The sequence below is a fragment of the Amblyomma americanum genome, chromosome 1, assembly GCF_052857255.1.
Source record: "Amblyomma americanum isolate KBUSLIRL-KWMA chromosome 1, ASM5285725v1, whole genome shotgun sequence".
NCBI lineage: Eukaryota > Metazoa > Arthropoda > Arachnida > Ixodida > Ixodidae > Amblyomma > Amblyomma americanum.
In genome coordinates, this window is record NC_135497.1 from 479,034,287 (window position 1) to 479,057,488 (window position 23,202).

General features: G+C 47.7%; 1 protein-coding gene across 1 annotated transcript; it reads left to right on the forward strand.

The window, feature by feature from the left end:
- Nucleotides 1-22,684, forward strand: LOC144126705 (uncharacterized; the record flags this gene model as incomplete). The annotated part of the gene is made up of 5 exons (XM_077660449.1): nucleotides 1-522; nucleotides 5,878-6,003; nucleotides 10,001-10,124; nucleotides 12,130-12,359; nucleotides 22,373-22,684. Coding segments are annotated over exons 1-5 (984 nt in total), but the record flags the coding sequence as incomplete, so codon positions are not given.
- Nucleotides 22,685-23,202: the final 518 nt, after the last annotated feature.

Consider the following 23,202-nt stretch of genomic DNA (forward strand, 5'->3'; position numbering starts at 1 on the left):
CATACGCACAGTGGGGGATTGGCCACAACGCACCTCATGGAAGACAATACGCTGCTGGTGGTGGTGGTTGTTGCCCTCCGTTGGAGTGGCACATACCCACAGTGGTGGATTGGCCAGGGTGCATTGTACATTCAAACAATTGTGCAGTCGACGCACTGGCCTTTTCATTTTGTTCGTTGAGACATTCAGGATGCGTTTTTTTTAACGCAAAATGCCATTTCTCAACCACTTCAAAAGCATTCATCCATCTCCCGCAGTCGCGTAGAGTGCATTTTCTTTCCTAGATCCAGACCGAATACTAAGAAGCAAGAGGAAGAGCCGAAAAGGAAGATGACGCATAGAGAGAACGTGCCGAGCCCCGCTCACGGCCATAACCGTCGCAGCAGACAAAGAGGTCGAACCATGGCTGTCTCTGCTCCTGCGACGCCCGTTGCACTTCGGCCACTTCACCAGAGTTGCGTCCGACTGCGCAAGCAGGAAGAAAAGGGCTGGGGAACGGGGCTACACGACGACATCTTCAAGGTGCGCCACCTTTGATTACCTGCGATTGCTAATACAGTATACAACTCAAGAACATAGCGGATTTTCCCCGTCATAGTACCCCTTTCCAGCAATTGGCGTCGGCCGATTGTCATGACCCTGCTAGCCTGACAACGCAGGAAGCGGCGCCACAATGGAGAGACGGGTCTATCCCTGACCACGTAGGGAAGCAACTGCCCCCTTTCATCTACCTATCCCTTCTTTGTCACACCAGCAGGGTCATGAGAATAGGTCGACGCCATTGGCTGGAATGGGGGGTCCTTCGGACGGGGAAAAGCCGCTTCAGTTGTATCCGACTCTAGGACGAAACTACTGCACCGGCAGGCGACAAAATAGCCCGCAGGGTATTTTTCTGCCAGTTTGATCCCATTGAATGATTCCAGACACCTCATGGCTCACAGCCGATGAAACGACACTGCCGGCATTATCTTTTACCAGCTGTTTAGCGGGCGGCATACCCTGCACAAAAAACTGCCGGCAGCCGGCATTCAAACCTAAGCCGAAGAATCTCGAAATGCTACCTAAAGGCGACACACTACCAGGGGAGACAAATATTGATTTGTCCTGTTTTATTTTTCCATTTATAAAAAGAAGAATAAAATGACTCCTGCTCGATGGCTCTGGGCACGTCACGTGACTACAGCGAGCCAATAAGACGACACTGCCGGCATTATGTTTTCGGGCGATTCGACACTGCTGACATTGTTTTTCGGACGATTCTGCCGGCATGTCGGCATCATAGCCACTTCCATGTTATTATAAGGTTAGGTAGTCTAGATTTTGAGCCACGTTGTTTTGGTTGATGATTTAGTTTCAGATGCAGAATTTTATGTCGCAGCAATATTCCCAAATACAACATTTACCGCCGACTGCGCCACGAGAACGTTCAATACAGCTGGCAGACATAGAAGTGTTATTTCACGCCGACATTTACCAGCTTCGTCTTTGAGGTTTGCCCAGGCTTTGAGAAACAAAATGGTGTTCCCAAACCGAACCATAGTTGTACCCAGTCTAAGCGGACACGCTCAAAAGGAGGCACCCTATGTAGGCCGCTTAGCCTTCCGGAGCTCTATCTTCAAAGTTGCAAGACTCCCCACCACGTATACAGTTAAAATACCAAGAGTTTCAGGGGAGGTGATCACTGATTTTTAAAAATAGACTCTTCGAGGTAAAAAGCTTTTTGCGGCATAGTAATACCAGGTTACCAGACAAGATGACCGCTGGTACTTAAGGGTAGCGAAGCGGATTCTAAGATAAGGGAAACGTAGCAGGGGGCAACAGAAAGTTAGGCGAGCGGATGAGATTATGATGCTTGCGGGTATAAGGTGCCCTCAACTGTCAAAGTACAGGGTTAACTGGAGAGACATGGGAGAGGCCTTTTTACCTGCAGTGAGCGCATTCAGGCTAATGAAGATGATAATGATGAATACAAGTTTTGGCGGTCGTCAAAAACAGGCGAAACATGTTAACAGCAAAGTAATTAACTCAATTCTAATAGTTAACTTTTATCTGTTACTGATAGGTACCTGATTTCAATTACAGATTTGTAGCCGGCTGTTAGTAATACCATATAAGTTTTTAGAATTTCGAAAACGCTATTACCCTCATTGCTGTGGATCAACAAAATTTGGCTACATGGTGGCGAAATACGTGTGCTTTCGGAAAGCCTGCAGGCAAAGCGACCCCTCCAGTACACGTAAAACTAGTTCTAACATTGCTGAACTTTATATGTCGCCACTCATCATACGACACCAGAGCACAGTATACATTTGTACTACTGAAGTGCAGGACTAATTACGGGCATTCCATGTTAAACTATATCGTACCAAAGTTCTAGAATAACACATCCTGTGACCAACTAAACACTATGTCTAAATTCACAATCCGAAAGAGCTTTACTCGTCAGTCTATCCTTCAGTGATTTCAGATGTTTTCATACCATCTTAAAATGTATCGCTCTGTTGAAACTGTGAAATTTCTGGTATTAATAATGTTGATAATTGAGATATACGCCTGTTACTGTCATTCCTGTTCTATATTGTTATGTATTCTTAGTTTTCTTTGATGGTTGTTTGTTTGATAGTTACTGTCATTCCTGTTCAATATTATTTTGTATTCATTGTTTTATTTGGTGGTTGTTTCCGCCTTGTGCCTACAGCTGACTTGTAGGGGTGGTGAGGCCCGTCAAGCAGCGTCTAATTCGCTGCTTTTTTCTCGCCATACCCAGTTTGTAACCACAAGTTGAAATAAAAGAATAATTGAAATAGCAATCCTGACGCATTGCTGTTTATTGAAGCCTTCCTGGCAGTATTATGATGGTGTCGCAGAAGACCAGCGCAGCCTCCAATCAAAGTTTTAACCAGGCCCACCCTACAGGTCCTGTGTATCAAAATTCAGCTCTCTGATAGGCCTAAAACTGGGAAGCTAGCTGATAGTCACGCCACTTACTGCATGAGTCCAGCAGATAGTCGCCGCTGCTTAAAACATGGTTAGGGTGGAGGAACACGACTTGCCATGCACCACCCTTGGCTGATATCCCAGCCCACAGGTGACGCTTCTGTCTACGAACTTCCAGAAACAAGCCCCAGGTTGTGCACGGATTTCGACGCGGTAGTTTCATTACTGGCACAGCTCTGACTTAACCACACCAACCGGCCCGCCTTCTCCGTCATCTTTGATCCGCCCTTCACAAACTGGAAGCCGTTTGAAGAACCAAGCACTATCTTTAATTTCTCGAAGTATAGGGGGCGATAGAGCCCGCGGTAAACTTCCACACACCCCCCCCCCCCCCCCCCACTTGCACATAGTTAGGGCGCAGTTTTCTCCGTTTTTACATCAGGTGCAACGCTGTCAAAGCTAGCGCTGTTGTTTGCGCTGCCTGCATCCGCGATAAACAAGTTGTGCGTTGCTAGTGGTCAGCGAAAAGCAGTAAATGCTTTGCGTGCAGGAATATTACACAACACACTCGTCATTAGCTTGAGTAAATACTCTTTTATTGCTGACGACAAGCTGTTATACCTTATCGTGGTTTAGACCACTCGGCCAGAGAGCAAGCGCAGAGTAACATGCCTCATTTTTTTTTTCCCGCGGATCGGTGGTGGTGGTAATAACTTTAATGATAGAAATATATAGGTGGGTCTAGATGTCAAGCCACTCTTCACAACTTTTTATGTGGTCTGTGGCTCTTGTGCCAGGGTTGTTGCCTCTAGTCCAGGGCCCCACTGAGTATTGCCGCCAGGTAGGCTTTCCAGACCAGTCCTGCCTGGACCGCCGGGTCCTCAATGGAAAGCATCCTCTCCCACTGCTCCGCACTCGGGATTCTGTTTATTGCAGCCGCATTTGTTCTCTTTTCACACCACGTTATATGAATTAACGTGGCTTTGTCCGCGCACCACGGGCATTTGCTGCTATATAGCCCTGGATGGATCTTACCTAGCATGTTTAGATTCGGGAAAGTTCCCGCTGTAGCTGTCTCCATTAAATTGCTTCCTGCTGGTGGAGATTTTTGTGAGGTGGGGGATATCTAATCCTGACCCCCTTATAGTAATTCAAAATTTCTGAGTATCCTAAGGGCAATGGTTCCGCGTCAGGATGCTCGAGGCTGGTTTGGTTGGAGGCTCGGTTTGCAAGCTCTCGAGCTCTCTTATCCATCTCGGCCTTCCCCGCGATGCCTGTGTGTCCCGGTACCCACATTATGATGTGTTGCAATTGTTTTTCCTTCGGCGGCAATTTGGCTGCCTTTAGGATGTGAAGTGCTCCCCCCCCCCCCATTTTTTCGTGGACTACTTCCGTACCTTTCGCAGCGTTGCACCTGAAGTATGAAATGGAGTATAGTTATCGTCTTGTGGTGGTTTGAAGCCTGTCACTTGACGTTGTCCTTTTGATCTACTTCCTGCGAGGTCGTTCATGTAGGCGTACTCTAAATTTTAACCCTGTTCAACGCGGGTCCCCAAGCACAGTGAACAGTTTAGCGAAAAGCTCTGTTGATGGCTTTCGAAACGCAAGCTTCCTGCAATAGCATCTTTCTCCGTCTCCACTGAAACAGCCGTAATATGGAGAACCTCAGGCTGCGCGCATGCGCGCTGTGAGCCCCAGATTTATTTGCGCTGTAGACAGTTCCAAGCAACCCAGGGCCTCAGATCGGCTGTCATTTCAGGCCTAGGAGCGAGTCAACCATGCCAGGGGTCACTCCAGCAAGCGCGGCCTGTTGGTCGCTTTCCTGAAAGCTGTCGTTCTAAACGAGACTTATCGGCCTTGACCCGTTACCACAGCGAGGAGCCGGATCATACCGAACAATTCTGAACAAGAGCATTATTTCCAATGGGAAAGAGATTATGAACTCATTTTTTTTCATGTATTATAAGATTTCACTATAACAATCTATACATCCGTATATCTCCCGTCAGCAGGTTTGCATTTTTTTGCATTACTGTTTTTGCTATCGTATAAACGTTTCCCGTTGTTTACTATGACAGTTTTAACTGCTCGATGCGGGAGATGGAAAAAATAAATTAGAAGAAAGATATTGCTACACTTCGGATGAGAGAGAGAGAGAGAGAGAGAGAAATAAATTTAATTTGCACCCGCCAAAAATGACGGGTTAGAAGGCTGTAGCTTAAACCATTATTCATTCCCCTGACCGTCGGCCGGAATCCCTTGGAACTCGGCGGCGGTCAGGGCGAGACCAATTACTTTGCGTTGTTCTTCTGCTTCGTGGTTGAGCAATAAGGTCTCCCAGGATTGTACATTTCTTTTCGGGTCGTTATAGAAAGGGATGGTCCAGACCACGTGGACTAGGTCTGCAGTGCCATTGCAGTGCGTACATCTTGGATTAAAGACTTCTTGATGCCATTTATTGTGCAGTTGAGGGTTTGGAAACACCGCGGTTTGCAATTTCCTCTACATGATTTGCTCTTTCCTACGGAGCTGTTTATCTGCTGCTCGATAGGTCTTGCGACCGAGCTTATAATGAGAAATTATTTCATGGAATGTTGTGAGTTCGTCACCCGAAGGGAGGTGTTCCTCGAGTACCAACCAGACATGCTGGCTACTCAAGCGTCGATGAATCTTCATAACAGTAGCTTACAATATCCAAATGTTCAAATTTACCCAATAATGCTGGACACGCTATAGTACAAGGTTCGCGTCACTTCCAGCGCGTCGCTGATAGGGTTAGCGGTTAGAGACTCGTGTTCTGAAAGCCGGAAAATCGATCAGCTTGCGACACTTCCTGTGACTGTGCGACTTTAGTACTAGAATGGCTTCACAACCTCCGCGATCCACAAGTGCGAATGTGCCTTAAACCTGGGACTTTTACGCATGACGGGTCTGTCTCAGATGCCGTACGGGAGACACACTGCAGCAAGGGCGTTGACACGCCATCTGAAGAAGATGCACGAGACCGAGTCACTGTGCTTCGACACCGAGGACAACATAGCGTTCAAGTCAAGCTGCAGCTCCACAGTGAGTGCAATCTCCTCGTTTCCTTGATGTAACTGCGAGGGAGGAGGCGAGTAAAACACGGAGAGCCCTTAAGACTACTTGCGTGCTTTGAATGAGACAGCATAAAATGATCCGGAGCTCCCGGGTTCGAACCCGACCGCGGCGGCTGCGCTTTTATGGAGGCAAAACGCTAAGGCGCCTGTGTGCTGTGCGATGTCAGTGCACGTTAAACATCCCCAGGAGGTCGAAATTATTTCTGAAGCCCTCCACTACGGCACCTCTTTCTTCCTTTCTTCTTTCACTACCTCATTTATCCCCTCCCTTACGGCGCGGTTCAGGTGTTCAACGATATATGAGACAGATACTGCGCCATTTCCTTTCCCCCAAAACCAATTATTAACTCTTAAATTAGTGTTTTTTCTTTTCTTTTCTAATATGACACATCTACTCACCTATACAGTCGTAAGGCAGCTTCTACATTCACCTTTATTCGCAAAGCAGGCACACGGAAAATAGAAAATTGGCTCTTGGGGAAAGGAAATGGCGCAGTAACTGTCTCATTTATCTCGATGGACACCCAAACCGCGCCGTAAGGGAAGGGATAAACGAGGGAGTGAAAGAAGAAACGAACAGAGAGGTGCCGTAATGGAGGGCTCCGGAATAATTTCGGCCCCCTGTGGATCTTTAACGTGCACTGACATCGCACAGCACACGGGCGCCTTTGCGTTTCGCCTCCATAAAAGCGCAGCTGCCGAGGTCGGGTTCGAGCCCGGGTACTCCTGATCAGTAGCCAGGGGCCTTAACCATTGAGCCACCGCGCGGGTAAGTAACGCGGTTTTGTGGCCTATGGGTTACTTCACTGGCTCTCAAAATGAAGGACCTTGGTTCAGTTGCCTGCACCTTTGGTTAAGAAATTTTTTTTTGTGGTGACGTCATTGCGGGTTTTGTCGGCCACCTTTTCTGGACGCCGATGGGTTTCGTTGCTAACGGGTGATATAAGGATTCCGCTTCAAAAAGATTAGCACAGTTGACTGATCACCGCGTAGTGGCGAAATGGAAACGCGCGAAGCCGCGTGGTTCATGTTACATGCCCGATAAACAAAATGCCACTCTTTTCCAGCTCCTCAGTAGGGGGTGTAATTCAGCACGCTGTTGTCAGCACCAATTGATAACACTCATGCTTTATTCTTCTTTCTGCAGCTTCGATCATCGGTCACTTCTGGTAATCTGGTTACCTTTTACACCCGTCACTGTATACATTGAGCGCTCAGTACATATAGAAAAACCGAGCAAAAAAAAAGAAGCTTAACGGAGTCAAGTTCCGCGAGGGCAGCTGAACTTAAGTGAGCATGTTTAAGCCGCTGCGTCCATGGTCGCGAGATAGAATCCCTGCCATGACGGCCGCATCTGTGATGGTGCACCGCACCGCAGGACTGGCAAGAGCACCCGCTTGCTGTGTTATGTCACTGCTCGTTAAGAAAATCCAGGTGGTGCTCTCTTTTGTCACGTTCTCTCCATAGTCACGTTCAAAACTGTTTCTGAGCGCAAAACATAATGAAACTAGCTCTCCATATCACTAGATTACGCGCCGATCGATGAAGGCCTGCAGTAAAATACATACCAGCGGTATACGTACCGCTGAAAACGTAGTTGATTGCTCAGAAAATTGCTTCCCATTCCCTGCGCCTCACCTTAAACCTCGACCCCATTATTTAGTTCGGCGGCATTTCTACTGCTATGACGTCACTGACTACAGCGGTCATCTATTAGAAGAATGGGTTGCTCCAGCGTCAAGATTAGCGAGTACGTTTGGAAATGTGAACAGGGACCCGGGAAACATACCGAGGAAGCCTAGCAAATCGGACGATTGAACCGCCATTAATCGAATTAGGCACGAGGAAAATATGTATATGAAGCGTGGTGACCCTGCGCACCACAGCGAGCATCTCTCGCTGCCAGAAACGACGCGTAGACTCTAGCGCAGTCTATAGACATGACGAAAGGACACAGAACGGCTTGGAAGTGCCGAGGGGCGATTTTTAATATCCCTGATAACTACAACTGTACACTTGCGGACAGAATCATGTGGAGCATGCTTCGGTGGGCAAACTCTTCTGACTCTGTACATAGCGAATATTACTGGGTATTTGATACATTTCCAAAAATACCACTTTTGCGCTTGGGCATGAAGGCAGAGAGCCTTTCTGTAATTATGCAAGGCGAAGGAAGAACTGAAACGCCTAAGCGTGGTCCATATTTATTCTTTTCACGACTGCACAGTTCGCCCTCCTCGAACAATTCTTGTTAGAGATGATTTCAAATGGGGAAGGGAAGGGGCACCTTTAGGCTGCCTTTATAAACAGCGTTGAAGGGCTTCTTAAGACTACTTTAAAGGTTGTTGTAAATTCTGGACATACACTATGCACTGTGAAGGACGCCGTGGTGGATGGCTCCGATTTCTTTTTGATTACATGAGGTTCTTTATCATACATGGAAGTCTCAGCATACGGGCCATTTTAGCAGATTGTCTTTACCATAACGGGCGATTTGCAGCCGTATAGCACAACGTGTGAACTCGAATACTCACAAGCCGAACGCCACCACTATCGGGTCAGGCAATATTTTACAACGCGCTCAAACCTTTGTGTTCACTTCACATTATTTTCGCAGATCAGACAGCCAGAAGGAGGACAAAAAAACGCATAACGCAAGGGTTGTCTAACAGCGACTAACAGCTACAACACAAAACGAAAACCATGCGTCCCCTCCCTCCCCCATCAAGCTATCAAGTAGTGAAGGGAAATCGCAGAAGCCTCCCAGATTCAGAGAAGAGGCGGGGGTCGCTTTGGCCACTGGTCAATCGCACTTCATAACGAGCATATCAGATTGCTTCATTTGGGCCCTAGTTCTCTTTTTATGCTGTTCACGTGGGCCGATTTGTAAGACACTGCTTGTAATGCATGCCTGTCCCTGTCGAACTGCTTCACGTTGCTTATTCGTGCTCATGTTCGCTTGCCGACCTTCGTTCAGATGTGTTCAGATATGCCACTGTCTTTGCAATACATTTCACTAGGTTAACCTCTTCACATTCCCCACTATTGTACGCTAGGCCTGTAGCGGACAGCTCGCCTACGGAGACTCCTGCAAGCGATGCCAGGGGGCGAATGTTGCCCGTACATGTGCACGCGCACAGTTGGGCAACGAGACAGGGCGTAGAAGGAAGCGCGCCTTTTTTGTGCGTGTTTGGGTCCGCGTCCAATCTGTGTTGCGTAATGATCTCACGCGCACCAGACAGCCTTTGCGTCGCTCCTCTGATGTTACCAAAACCTGATGTAGCGCATCATTTGTGAATTCACAGAGTGGGTTCACAAGCTGCACGCTTGTGAAGCGCCCGTGTACGCTTAAGCCCCAACTCGATGCACACATCCTAGGCGTACGGCGGAGCGCCTACGCGCCCAGCGCCGCGCCGTGCCAAGCGTCGAAAAAAGTCATACACCTCCATGCTCCCTGTGCTGGGGCGTTCTCCCTCTCGAGCCGACCGAAGGAATTTCAAGCGTGAAGTAAGGGGATTTGGGGGGCGCTGAAAGGACAACTTAAACCGCGAAGAAACGTTCCAGGAACCTGGGATAGGTTCAAGCCATAAAGAAAAGAGTCCCCGAGAGCCCCCGCCGTCCTCCTATTGTTGTAAACCGGACCCCGCTTCCGACGCGCGCGCAAGCGCGCGCGCTCAGGCGCGGATATCTGACATGGACAGATATCTGCCCCTGCTCGCGCCTGCGCGCGCGTCGCGCTTTGCGCATGCGCAGACAGGATCCAGCGTACGCCCGTGCGCGTAGGCGCTCCGCTGGTACGCGTAGGATGTGTCCATCGAGTTGGGGCTTTACACGAACTCGGACAGCGTCTGCCGGTAACGATGTCCTCTCTGAAACGCTTTCTTGCAGGCTTACCTCTAGTTCTAGTCATTGTGCATGCACTTTACTGCGCTGGAATTTGCGGATATTTTTCTTTTTCTTCCCAGATCTGGCGGCAGTGGAAATTCACTAATGGCTGCTCGTGGGACCGCCGGGTTCGCAGGAACTTGATTCAAGGACGGAAAAGACAAACGCTAGCAGCTTTAGCTTCTTGCACTTTTTTCCTTCCAGGCATTCCCGTTTCCCCCTTCAGCTGCATCAAATAGTTCTTCTTTACAGCGATATGCAGAAAAGGCTCTTAATATACTTTCTATACGTATCACTACAGAAATGACTCTGCGTGAGAAGGAAATGTGATCTAGACCCATGACATATCACATAAAGTGTGTCTCAAGGCAGTCATATACCTATAGACCACGTTATTTAATACTGCCCTGCAATTACACTAATCATACTGCTGCCCGTTACTTTCGCTTTTATACTGCCCTGCAACTGCACTAATCATACTGCTGCCCGTTACTTTCGCTTTTATAGTTAGCTTAGACTAGGTCAAGCACTAAGTAACAACGACAAATAACCTGTCAATAGTGTGTATGAGAGGTCGTGGGCGACTGCGTGTGCTAGACGACTATTCGACAAATGGAGAAGCATGCCTCCCTTCTCCCACTTTAAGCGGTTTGTCAATGCGATAAGCGGTACGTGCCGGAAGCAGCCCTGAAGCCGACATAGAGCGGGCTCGTTGTAGTCTACACTGAAGGCATTGTAAGGGACAATAATTTTACTCTCATACTTACTGCTGTACATCACGGTGAACAAGCGGCACCAAGAAGTGGCGCTTCCAACCCCTGCTGTCGCTGACACCTCCTTCCCTTATTAGTTAATGCATTCATCACCTGGACCCCACATAAGCATGAAGTTTCTCAAAATTACCTGGAGTGAAAACAGGCATCACCTTCTATGAGAGTTTCCTCACGCGTACTTCATCCATACCGGGAATACCGGAAGTGGGCCCTTCGTCTTTGGCTTGGCTAATGTTGGAGAGAAAACATAGATTCTGTTTTGGTATGTGGCTGCGTCGCGGTGCTCTCAACTGTGTTCATAATGCAATATTTCAACAGCGCGTTTTTCTCTTATGAATAGCATAATACAAGTAAATGATCGATATTTAGCCTCCTATGCAAACTAGTAAAATGTCCTTGTAGCAGGTTTGACTTGGCTGCAGTGAAGTGAGCAAACTTTATTTCGTCCAAGGCACGTGTAGATTCCGTGCTAGGTGACGATCAGCCCGTTACTGACGGCGACCTGGGCGACACACTCCACGGTCCGGGCCTGGTCGGCCGGGCCTGAGCTGGCCAATACGGCCTCCCATTGCTCAGGAGAAGGATATGGCAGTAGAGTCACAGGGGACGGCTTTTTTTTGCATTCCCACTGGATATGATCGTATATTGCCGGTTCCCGGCACCATTTACACTCAGGCTTCACCTCATGCAGATATATTTTGATGAGTATGTAAGGACATACGAAAGACCCCGTCTGGAGTCTTCTCCAAACACACTCCTGCTCCTTGACCAATGTCTTCTCCGGAGGAGGGAAAACCCCCAGCCCAGCTTGTAGTGATTTTTAATGCCATAGAAGGACACCAGCCCATCTCTCGTGGACCCCCCCGTGACAGGCTACTCACCTGCTCGGCTGAAGAAACCTCAAGCTTTTGCTTGAGCCGCCTCGTTCCCCGGGTTTCCGGAGTGCGCCGGTACCTGTACCACCTCAACCTCTCTCATACCTACCCTGTCTGACTCGGCTCAAAAGCCGAGCCACTCGGGTAGTATCTATCCATTACGACTGAATCCACGTTTTCTACCCAACATTATCCGAGCCAAATGCGAAGTGGGACCTTCCTGGCATTCCTGCCGAACCCATGTGAGATGAAAGACCGCAGAGCCTCTTCCCTCTCCAGGTATAATTCTGAGAAACTATGCGCGAGGCAAAGCGTGTTACGTTGCCTGGAGCAGAGCTCTTTGGTCATACCAGTTGGGAAAATCTCCTGGTCACAGTGTATCTCATATCTGAGGCTCACCTGACGGACGTTTCTTTGGACATCATGTTAACGTGAGAGTTTCTGGTTGCGATATACTAGGACGCCAACGGAGCCGCTATCTGCCTAAGGAAAAAAAGCCCCCATATTGTTACTAAACGTTCGTTGCACAGCTACCATATTCAAGAACCCTGAAAATTTCAGGTGGCCCAAACCGAAGCTGTGAGAAAGCTTTGTTCGCCCAGGTGGCGTTACTCTCGGCGCCGGTGGACTCAAGTCCAAAGTCTTTCAAATACATGGTGGAGACCAGGCAGCCTACGACTGAAGGCAGCGGTTCACCGTACCGACGAAACTCGCTCACGCCTCAGAAACAAGGACTTTTCCTCACGCAAGAGGACAACCTGCTTGACGGCCTCGCCAGGAGCCAAGTAGAGGTAATGAATACCTTGATAGGACACACCTGGAGTATGAAAAAAATATGGTAGGTATGTAACGTAGATAAACATGTCAGGGGGCTTAACGCGCCAGAGCTGCCGATGGGCTGTGAGTGGCGCCGTTGTGCAGGGCTCCGGATTAATTTCGACCACCTATGATTTCTTAACGTGGCCGGTCATCGCCTTTTGCGTTTTACTTGCATCGAAATTCACCCCCCCCCCCCCCCCCCCCCCCCCGCAGCCACGGACTGATTCCGCGACCTATAGGAATCATCAGCTGAAGTCCATAACCACTGAGCCACTATGGCTGGGTTATTCTTTTTGTGGGGATGGGCTTGTACGAGTACGTCATGCTTAGTTATAAGGAACTAGTAATCCATTCAGCTATCATTTCATTATCAATTAGATTGCACTCTCTGCAGGACAAATGCCTCTCCCATGTCTCTCCAATTAACCCTGTCATTTGCCAGCTGCGCCCACGTTATCCCCACAGACTTCTTAATCTCATCCGCCCACCAAACTTTCTGCCGCCCTCCTGCTACGCTCGCCTTCCCTTGGAATCCAGTGGCTTACCCCTAAGGACCAGCAGTCATTTTTGCCTTGCGTTAAATGCCTTGCCCAAGCCCATTCATCTTTATTTGGACTACGATGTCATTAACCCCTCACGTTTGTTCCCTCTATCACTCTGTCTGCTTCCGCTCTCTTATCGTTACACCTGTGATTTTCTTTAAATAGCTCGCTGCATTGTGGTTAGTTTGTCTTCTTGCTATATTTTTTGTACCCTTTTTTTACTCCTCTTCTACCCCTCCCCTGCGTCCTACTTCTGCCAGACGTATATCAGGTGCTCGAATGACATTTGGCAGTTTCTGCGGCTGGCAAACATCTTTTATCGTCTACTTTGTTATTATTAATTGCTTCACAAAATGAAAACAGAGCCACTGCTACCCGTATAGACAAACGTGGGAGGCTGCTGACGGCACCAGCAGCGGCGCAGCGCAGCGGTGGCCTCTTTGTTGGGGGCAAACCGCGTCCCTTTGCAGAGGTTCTCTCGTCCTTCTTGGGAAAGAGCCAAGAATTTGATGGGGCGTTGTAATAAGCACGGGCTGTAAAGTGAAAGTGAGCCAAAGCAGCCGCTGCGACAGCACCAGTGCCCAGAGCGCATGGCCGCTGGAGGATGGGGACCGCATCAGAACGTGACGTGGGGGCTTCAGACAGGAAAAGAAGTCATTCCCAGTTCTGATTTAAATACAACATCTTCTAGTTCAGTGTTTTTCTGTGACGTATTTTCCACTGTGTTTTGTTTGCACTATTTTGCAACGTTTCTTTCCCTTCCCGTTCTCGTAATACACGCTAAGCACGAATACGTCTATGTGGGAGTAAACTGTCCTCTTGCACACTTCCTCTCATAAAAGGCAGTGTACTAGAGGACAGTTTACACTTTTTTCACTCCTTTCTGTTCAGTGTGATAAGCTGTATGAAGCCACTCCTATCGTGGCCCTATTTGAGCTGTTTGTATGTGTAAATAAAGGAGTGATTTTACGAGACAAATTTTGTTCCCAACAGGCCGAACATCTTGGTCACGCGGCGTGAGAAGTGTTTTCGTGCATTTCTCAAGAAACAGTGCGTCCCAGTTTCTGTCATATTTTTAACCGCACGTTGGAGGAGCTTTTGCAGTTGGATACTCTGTGTGAAATATTTACACCTCGAGTAACAATGACAACGTTGAAATAAACGCGAATTACTAGCGTGTGCATTTAATTTCACAGCAGCAGACTTAGGGATCCAGATAGTGTATAGTCTCTTCTAATGGCCTGTTTCCACAGATACGACAGCACAACAGATCACACCCGGAAGAAAGGCAAGAGTGATGCAAAGGCGGGCTTGCAAATAAAAGCAAAAACAAAGCAAACCGTGAACCGCCAGCTGTGTGTTCGCGCTCTGCTGTTTTCGCAAACAGCGTGGTGGCGTTACCAGAGTATCGGGGCATGTCGCGCCGCTGTTAGCGATTTCTTCTTTTTTGTTTGTTTGCTTTGTACTCTGTGGTTTTGTCGCGACAGCATACCCGCCGGCGGGGTGTTGTATCTCTTACGCCGAGCAAGTGGCTCTCATCGCAATGGAAAGACTGCGCATGGACCCACTCAGCTCTTCTGTTTCTTTTTTCTATTGAGAGATAAAAGTGTCTCACTGAGTGGAGGGAATTGTATTGAAGCGCGCGAAGCTTATTTCCGGGCTTAGAACGGAAACAGCTACTACGCCTGTATGAAGCCGAGCGTTCCAAAAAATTTTTAGACAGTCTATAGACTCTCTATAGACGTTTTTCTAGAAAGTCAAAACTTTCTATATTGAGAAATACTGTGGACTGCACTAAGACAATACAAATCCTGTAGACAGTCCACAGACAATCTACAGATTTATGGCCATACACTTTCAGTATAGACTTTTGTGAATAGAAAGACATAGACTAAGAGTAGATAAAAGTATATATATATATATATATATATATATATATATATATATATATATATATATATATATATATATATATATATATATATATATATATATATACATATATATATATATATATATATATATATATATATATATATATATATATATATATATATATATATATATATATATATATATATATATATATAGGAAGGCAACAGAGGAGGTGTAAAAATCTATTGACTATGAAGTGTAAAGAGCATTTTTTTGCGCTTCCTAGTAGCCCGCCGCGGTGGCTCCGTGGTTAGGGCGCTCGGCTACTCATCCGGAGTTCCCGGGTTCTAACTCGACCGCGGCGGCTGCGTTTTTTGGAGGCAAAACGGTAAGGCGCCCGTGTGCTGTGCGTTGTCAGTGCACGTTAAACATCCCCAGGTGGTCGAAATTTTTCCGGAGCCCTCCACTACGGCACCTCTTCCTTTCTTCTTTCACTCCCTCCTTTACGGCGTGCTTCAGGTGTCCAACTATATATGAGACAGATACTGCGTCATTTCCGTTCCCCCAAAACCAATTATTATTATTATTATTCCTAGTAAACATTATTATTATTATTATTATTATTATTATTATTATTATTATTATTATTATTATGTCTTTACTACACTTGTGCGTTTGCACCGGTATTATATTGTTTTTTTCTCTCCTTAATTGTTCATCACGTGTACTTGTTGTCATTAATATTATTTCTTTAATACTGTATACTCACGCCTGATTGTCTGTAACGCGTTCACTAATTACGTTTCTTATTGTGGATGATTGTATTTCTAGCTTGTATTTCAGAGGTTTCATATTCGTTCATATTAGTATTGGCTTTATTCTTGTTTGTATTTTGCTATATGCTGTACTTGGCTGTTATCGGTCGTTCATTCTCTTTGTTTATTGTTTCATTAGTTATTTATATGTCTGTTGCCTGTTCTAGCTGTTTTCATTTACCGCTGTTTTCGCTTTTTTGCTTCATGCTTGCTGTCACGCCTAGTTTATGTCTTTTTTTTTTCTATCGCCTTGACTGCTGCATTACCTCCCCTGAGTGTCTTCCTTTGTAGTGAAATAAATTTACATTTTGTGCGTGTGAATGGTGTACCAGCACCAAGACTTTTGGGTTGTTCCTGGGCACCGAAAAATAAAGATTGATTGATTGATTGATTATTATTATTATTATTATTCCCAGTAAACAACATGCAGAACCAACTAGCCCGGCAGCTTGCTCTCCAAGGTGAGATTGGTCGTGTAAATACGTGATAAAATATTTTTTTCACCTCGCGTGAAGGGGAAAGCGGGATGATAAGGAAGAAATTTGCAGCCGAGAAGCGAATATTGCCTCTCTATAGTCGCATACAAGTCAAGAAAAAGGTGGATTTTCTCCGTCAAAGCGCCCCCTTCCAGACAGTGGCGTCGGCTGATTCTCATGGCCCTGCTAGCGTTGCAATGCAGGAAGGGGTTATCCCCGACAGTGCAAGGCGATGACTGTCTCCATTCATCTGCCACTCCCTGCATTGTCCCGCTAGAAGGCTCATGAGAATTCGCCGGCGCCACTGTCTGGAAGGGGGCACTTTGACGGGGAAAATCCGCTTTTTTTCTTGACTTGTATGCGACTACACGGAAATGGTATTGGCGGTAGGCTGCCACATGGGAGATGAATTACCGAGGCCTGAGAGGCGGCACATGATGTCGGAGGCTATGGTTCACACACCGCCCACTTAAGACGATATGAGATCTGCCTCAGCTGAACAGCATTTCTTCGACCACTTCAGTGACGCAAGCATATTCACTTGTTGGACTTATTACTATTTTTACGAACACAATACAGCTGGGAAGAAGAGAAAACTTTATTGAAAAATGGAGCCATTATGAAGGGACTCCTACGTCCAGGCCTTTGTTTCGTAGGTTGTCTCGTGTAGTCGGAATGCTTGTTTTACATGCTTGACTGAAGTGAGCTTGTCTGCTGATGTTCTTATTAGAGCCCGCCAGAAAAGTTTGAAGGCAAGGGGAAATATCCTCTTTCTAATTTCGGCAATAAGCTTGAATGATTTTGACAGTCCCGTAAACCTTTCAAGGATGAAGGCAACTTATTACATGATTTAGACGCTGCATGGGAGTCGGCTCCGCTCGAATGGTGTGCTCTGTAAAATTCGATTGTGCTTGTCTGAGTACAGCGACTCATTTGGAGATAAAGCACAGGGTGAAACCCAACCAGGAATCTTGTGGCATCCCTGAACATGAGGGTGCAGAAATAAACTAAATAATAATAATAATAATAATAATAATAATAATAATAATAATAATAATAATAATAATAATAATAATAATAATAATAATAATAATAAGTTTTTGGGGAAGGAAATTGCGCTGTATCTGTCTCATATATTGTTGGACACCCCAACCGCGCCGCAATGGAAGGGGTAAAGGAGGGAGTGAGAGACAAGAAAGGAAAAAAGAGGTGCAGCAGTGGAGGGCTCCGGAATAATTTCGACCACCTGGGTATTTTTAATCGTGCCCTGACATCGCGCAGCACACGGGCGCCTTAGCGTTTTGCCTCCATAAAAATGCAGCCGCCGCGGTCGGGTTCGAATCCGGGAAAACTAAATATTCCCGTGTCTGAGGTTCGAACACGCGGCAGCGCGAACACATCAGCTTCCCTGGGCAGTGCCCGAGAGCACTATGCTATCGCCACACCCAATCACGCCTCGTGTTAAACTGCAACACATTCTCTACTGCTGTGCTTTGCACATCGCCGTCTTCATCAACTTCCCTCTGCGGCGCGAACAGATCAGCCTAACCTCGATCAGAGTGTAACTCGTATCGTCGCCATACTTGCTGACGACTCAGCAATGAGCCAACCATGCGAAATACACGCCTTCGCAAGTCTACTGGGTGCAACTACGTGGAAACCGTACCACTTTTCTCTTTTTGGTGGGGGCCGCCGCGGTGGCTGAGTGGTTACGGCGCTCGGCTGCTGGCCCGAAAGACGCGGGTTCGATCCCAGCCGCGGCGGTCGAATTTCGATGGAGGCGAAATGCTAGAGGCCCGTGTACTGTGCGATGTCAGTGCACGTTAAAGAACCCCAGGTGGTCGAAATTTCCGGAGCCCTTCACTACGACGTTACTCATAGCCTGAGTCGCTTTGGGTCGTTAAACCCCTATAAACCAAACCAATCTTTCTGGTGGGGGCCGCAGCGGTGGCCTAGTCGTTTGAGTATCCGCCTCGCATGTGGGTGGTTCGGGGTTCGATCCCCAGTGCCGCCGGGTACCCACCGGTGATACAATTGGCACACTAAGCTTTCTACTGCCTGGCGATGTATTCTTTGGGGTTGACTCCACCCTGAGCAGAATGTGCCATGCAGCTCTTTGGCCCCAGATGACCTTGCGCCATGAAAAGTTACATCATCACTTGTCAGATGGTGGTTTTGTGTGCGAATACAGCTGTGTCAGTTGAGATGCTGAGCAATTTTTCGCTTAGCTCAACGTGCCTTCCCTTACGGCGCGGTTCAGGTGTCCAACGATATATGAGACGGATACTGCGCTATTTCCTTTCCCCCAAAACCAATTATTATTATTATTCAACGTGCATGTGTTAGCGTATCCCTTTAACGTGAGTGACACTTCTTAATAAGGAACTTCCGTTCTTTCTATGAGATAATTTCTGTTCGTAGTCGTCCCGTTTTCTCAGTCGCACGACATCGAAAAGTAATGTGCTCATGATCACACGTCTCTGTGCTTCATCCCTGTTTCAGTACAGTCGCCATGGAAAAATATTAGCGCAATGACGTCACTGAACCGACACCGTTCGGCTGGCTGAGCGCCGGGCTTCGCGAACACGCCTGGAACTTTTGTTATCGGCATCTTCTTAACTGCAGCTCCGAGAGTTGCTATCTGCTGCTCGGTTGACACGTCACAGTGCTAATTTTATTTCTTCGCGATAGTACGTGTGCCAAAGTGGATGGTTAAAAACAAAACGGTGCACTAATATCTGAAGAACGGACGCAACGCAGCGTTGAATTACAACTGATATCGTTATTTGGATCGCCAAGTGCATAAGTACACGCGAGCATCTGACAAACAGAAAGAAACAGAAGAGCACAGCCCAGGAAAAAAAACCGTCAACGAAGGATGGACACGCCAGGAAAATAGCGCATTGAACAAGGCAAACTTGAGAAGAAATCAAAAATTCATATTCTTTTCCTGATATAGGCACATAAGAGGCTCTAAAGCAAATTGCCTACAGATGGCTTTCACATGAGATTACAGGCGCCATGCTGACGAACCACAGACGCCTTTCAAGTTACAAACCAGAGCAGGAGGAGATTAACGCATTAGATTACCACGCAGGCTTTTAGAGCAGTTGTATATTGGACCAACAAGGCGGCTGCTATGACGTCAGTGCAAGCCATCGATACAGCCTTCATTTCGATAATATATCTAGTGAGCTTTAAGCTTTTATAGCATCAGTTTAGATGCTAAAATTTAGTCTAGATGTCGTGGCACGTGTCAGCGTTTTTTTGTTTTTACATTGCTGTAGGCATGTATATATATCGTCACGGGTGTTCAGAAAAGCTTCATTTGAAAACTGCCCCTCGTTGTAAACTACGCGCTTTGATTTTCTCGAGCCCTCGTCTAACCAAACAGTTCTCGTCTACCTAGACTGCTCGCCATCTTCCTGAAGATCCTGAGGCAAGTCGAAAACTGAGCATCAGGTGGGGGGACCAGGCGTAAATCACTTCACCTCCGTTATTGGACATCGCGGTGAACCTCAAGCAGAGGTCGTTCACTGTCGCGATGTCGGTCATCTATATACGCCCGCCTGGTAACTGTAGCCCGTGATGCCACGTAAGGTCCGCTCCTAAGGAAAAACCACGGAAGTTTTGTTTTCTGTGCAGTGTACTTCGTAAACGCCGAGTTTAAAAGCGTGCCCTACTTTAGTGCAGTTTTGTGCCGAGCATATATATGGTACGCGGGCTACGTGCGATGAGTGTTTTATCTAGGTCGTATATTTCTCAGCTGTGACCACGAGCTAAACCAACTTTCTGCAGTTGGCCACGGCCAGACAGTCGTATGTGACATTAATGCGCACTTGGAATCCTCGTTAAATGCAGGCCAGTTCAACTTTCTGTGGTTCTGCAGCCAAGGCTAGGCACGAAAAGGAAGGAGACGTGCCTTTGTCCCCAACAACAGCGTGTAACCCATTCTCCATGGAACCGGACAAAGGCGAACTCCTTCACTTCCATGCCTAGCCTTGGCTGCAGAACCACAGGAAGTTAACCGGGAGTATAGATGCGCACTTTTTGTTCTTTATTTGGGGGCGGCGCCCATGCTCATAATGGAGTTGCGAAAGCGACGACCGGCGGTTCCACATTGCTTAGGCTTTGTAGGGAGGAGGTGGGATCAAATCGTTTTATTTGAACCAGATATTTACTGGTTGTGGCACCTGGGCTAAAAGCTGCTCGAGGCAGCTTGACGAGGCCCAGGGGACCGTTACAAGGTAGGGCGTGGTGAACACTTCAAGGTAGATACCTGGAAATAATCAGAGCAGAACAACGAAACCGACGTGTTCACACGTGCGCTACAGAAGCGCCAAAAAAGCAAGACATGTAGTATATAAAACAGTGTAGCTATATGGCCGTCCTTTCATATCGCGTCACGAATTGCCCGCACTGAAAGAGGATCCGTGTTGGGCAATGTAAAGTTGCGAACAGCAAGCGTGTTCGAGGCCAGGTCACGAATCCGTTACGTAACGCAGCGTCCAGGTCTTTAATGAGTGATCATTAGATTTCCACGAACGCCCCTGGAGCGGCACTTCTTTGCGTTATCCAGGAAGTTCAATTGCCAGAACAAAAGTTCGAGGATCTTTCTCACTTTCTTTTTTTTGTGTGTTTCCGAAGCATTCGCGGCGTAATTGAAAATCGGGAGCAGCGCGAACAATCAACTTACGCAACCGAACGCAGCAATACATGTGCACGGACGAGCCAGAAACCCGCTATATCGCGACTCGGCTTGGCGCAGATGGCGTAGTCGCGCGTCGTCTGCCTCGATCGATGGCTGCTGTCCCTACACAAATATCAAAAAGAAATTTCGTCACGCCGGCGCAAGGATTAAACCGGCGAGGGCCTGCTGGAAACGTGTACAGGCAGAGCTTGGCATGGTGCGCCGGTTCGACTGGGCGCTCGAAACGCCGGCCACAGAGCCCGCCAGTCAGATTGACCCGCGATTGGTCCGACGCGAGATGTCGCATGACCCATTACGTACACGCAAAAAAGACGAACTGCGCAACAAGAACACGGACGAAAGGGAGGCAGACACACACTAACGCAGACTTACAACTTTACTAAAGGAAGGAATACAAGGCAAATATATATAGCGATCCCCAACGCACTTCAAATCTGATCAATATGGCACGTGACAATCTGCCCAGGCGATAAACAGACCACACAAGAACCAACCGCTTACAAGATAATCTTATACCGGGCCGGCCCTTTCTATGAAAACAAAAAGCAAAGGAACGCTTAGCGACAGTGCACACTTGAGAATTACGCGTTCTGCAAAGTAAGGAAATTCATAACAAAAACCACACCACTGTAGCCATCTGATACCACTGAAGCTCAAACCGCTTACAAGCGCAGGTGCTGACACCAAAACCAAGAGACGAAGCACTCCCCTTTTTGAAAGCAAACAAAACGGGAAACAAAAACAACCACATCGGTCATCGTCAAAAACAAATAAACGGTGAAAAAAAGGCACCAGGTCAAAAGGGTAAAAAAACCATGAATCAGCTCAAGAAGCTACGTCACAAAAACAGTGAAAATAGGCACCGAGTCATTTAAAAAAAACAAAGATGCAAGACGGGACATTTTAAGACAACAACGGTTTTAAAAAAGGGGGGTGAATGAAATCCAAAGCGTAGGAAAACATCTCAAACCATGACAAAACCGAAACAAAACTGAGATCGCTAATCAAATGAACAACGAAAGCATCAAACGCCATCAGGAGGCACTGCTCAATCACCAGGGCACAAACAGGCCACTAGGCTACACATGCCCCCGCAAAAACGAAAATTCTTTGGATGATAAGGAAATGGAAGCCTTGCTAACACAGTTGTCCGTAGTGCCGATGTAAAATGTTTCGACGACGAGACGCTCCGATTTGTCATTCAATCTGGCCAAAAATTCCGTCTTTTCGAACCATGGTACACAGTCCCGTTGCTTCATTTTTGTGCAGTGCCATATTGATCCGATTTGAAGTGCGTTGGGGATCGCTATATATATTTGCCTTGTATTCCTTCCTTTAGTAAAGTTGTAAGTCTGCGTTAGTGTGTGTCTGCCTCCCTTTCGTCCGTGTTCTTGTTGCGCAGTTCGTCTTTTTTGCATTATGATCAACCAACTAGCCCGACAAGTCCTGTTGATTACGTACACGTCCGTCGCGCCGCGGCGCCCCCTAGCGCACCGGCGTCTGCTCGCGGGAGGAGGAGCGCACGAGAGGAGTAGCAGACGAGTGGTTTGTTATGGCGACGTGCAGATGGCTGCCAGCGTCGCCGTGCCGCAGAACAGCTTCGCGAACGACGACGAGGACGTCGGCACACAGGACGCGGCAGCAGAGGCGGGTCGCCGAGGGGCACTGAGGAACCTGGCTTACGTCTTCTACCCGGTGCTTGTGGTGTTCTGGCTTCTACGATGGCTCTGCAGCCAGGTGCTGGTGGTGTTCGCGTTCGTTTTGCGCGGCAGCAGCAGCGGCGTCGAACGCGAGAGCCATCTGACGGCGGCGGATGGCACCGAGGTCATGGCGGCCGCCAGTGGGGAGCCCGACGCCTATCTGCTCATTCGACAGAAGGACAGAAGCAACACCACAAAAAGGCCTTCGACTTCATCTCCAAGGCGCTCATATACGACGAGGAGTATGACTGTGAGTCCGGGGATCCCTGCGGTTCAGTTACGAACGACCGTGCTTGGATTACGGAGCGCTCTAACCGCCGTACGCTCGCGGACGTCTGCATCGGGGGTTAGAGCTAAATCCGCGCTCGGTAAAAACACGTTCGTAAGAAAGCGTTCTATCAGCTGGCTAACCCCACTCTTGCCTCTTCTCGCCCTTTCCGTTGCGTGTTTCAACCCGTGCAGCCCCAGCTGTCTTTCCTGGTTGAACGAATTTACGTCATTGCGTTGCGTTCGAAAGCGCGTCAAGGGAGTCCGAAAACGTTGAGTAACTGACGGCATGCAGTACTGCTGCGTTGTCCCGCTAGATGAAGCTCCAGTGACTCTAGAGAGCTTGAGACAGGCGTTGACAAGTCGTGTCACGAGTTCAAAGTTCCCCGTTACAACGTCCTCTCTTTCCAACTTTTCGGAGCGCCGTGC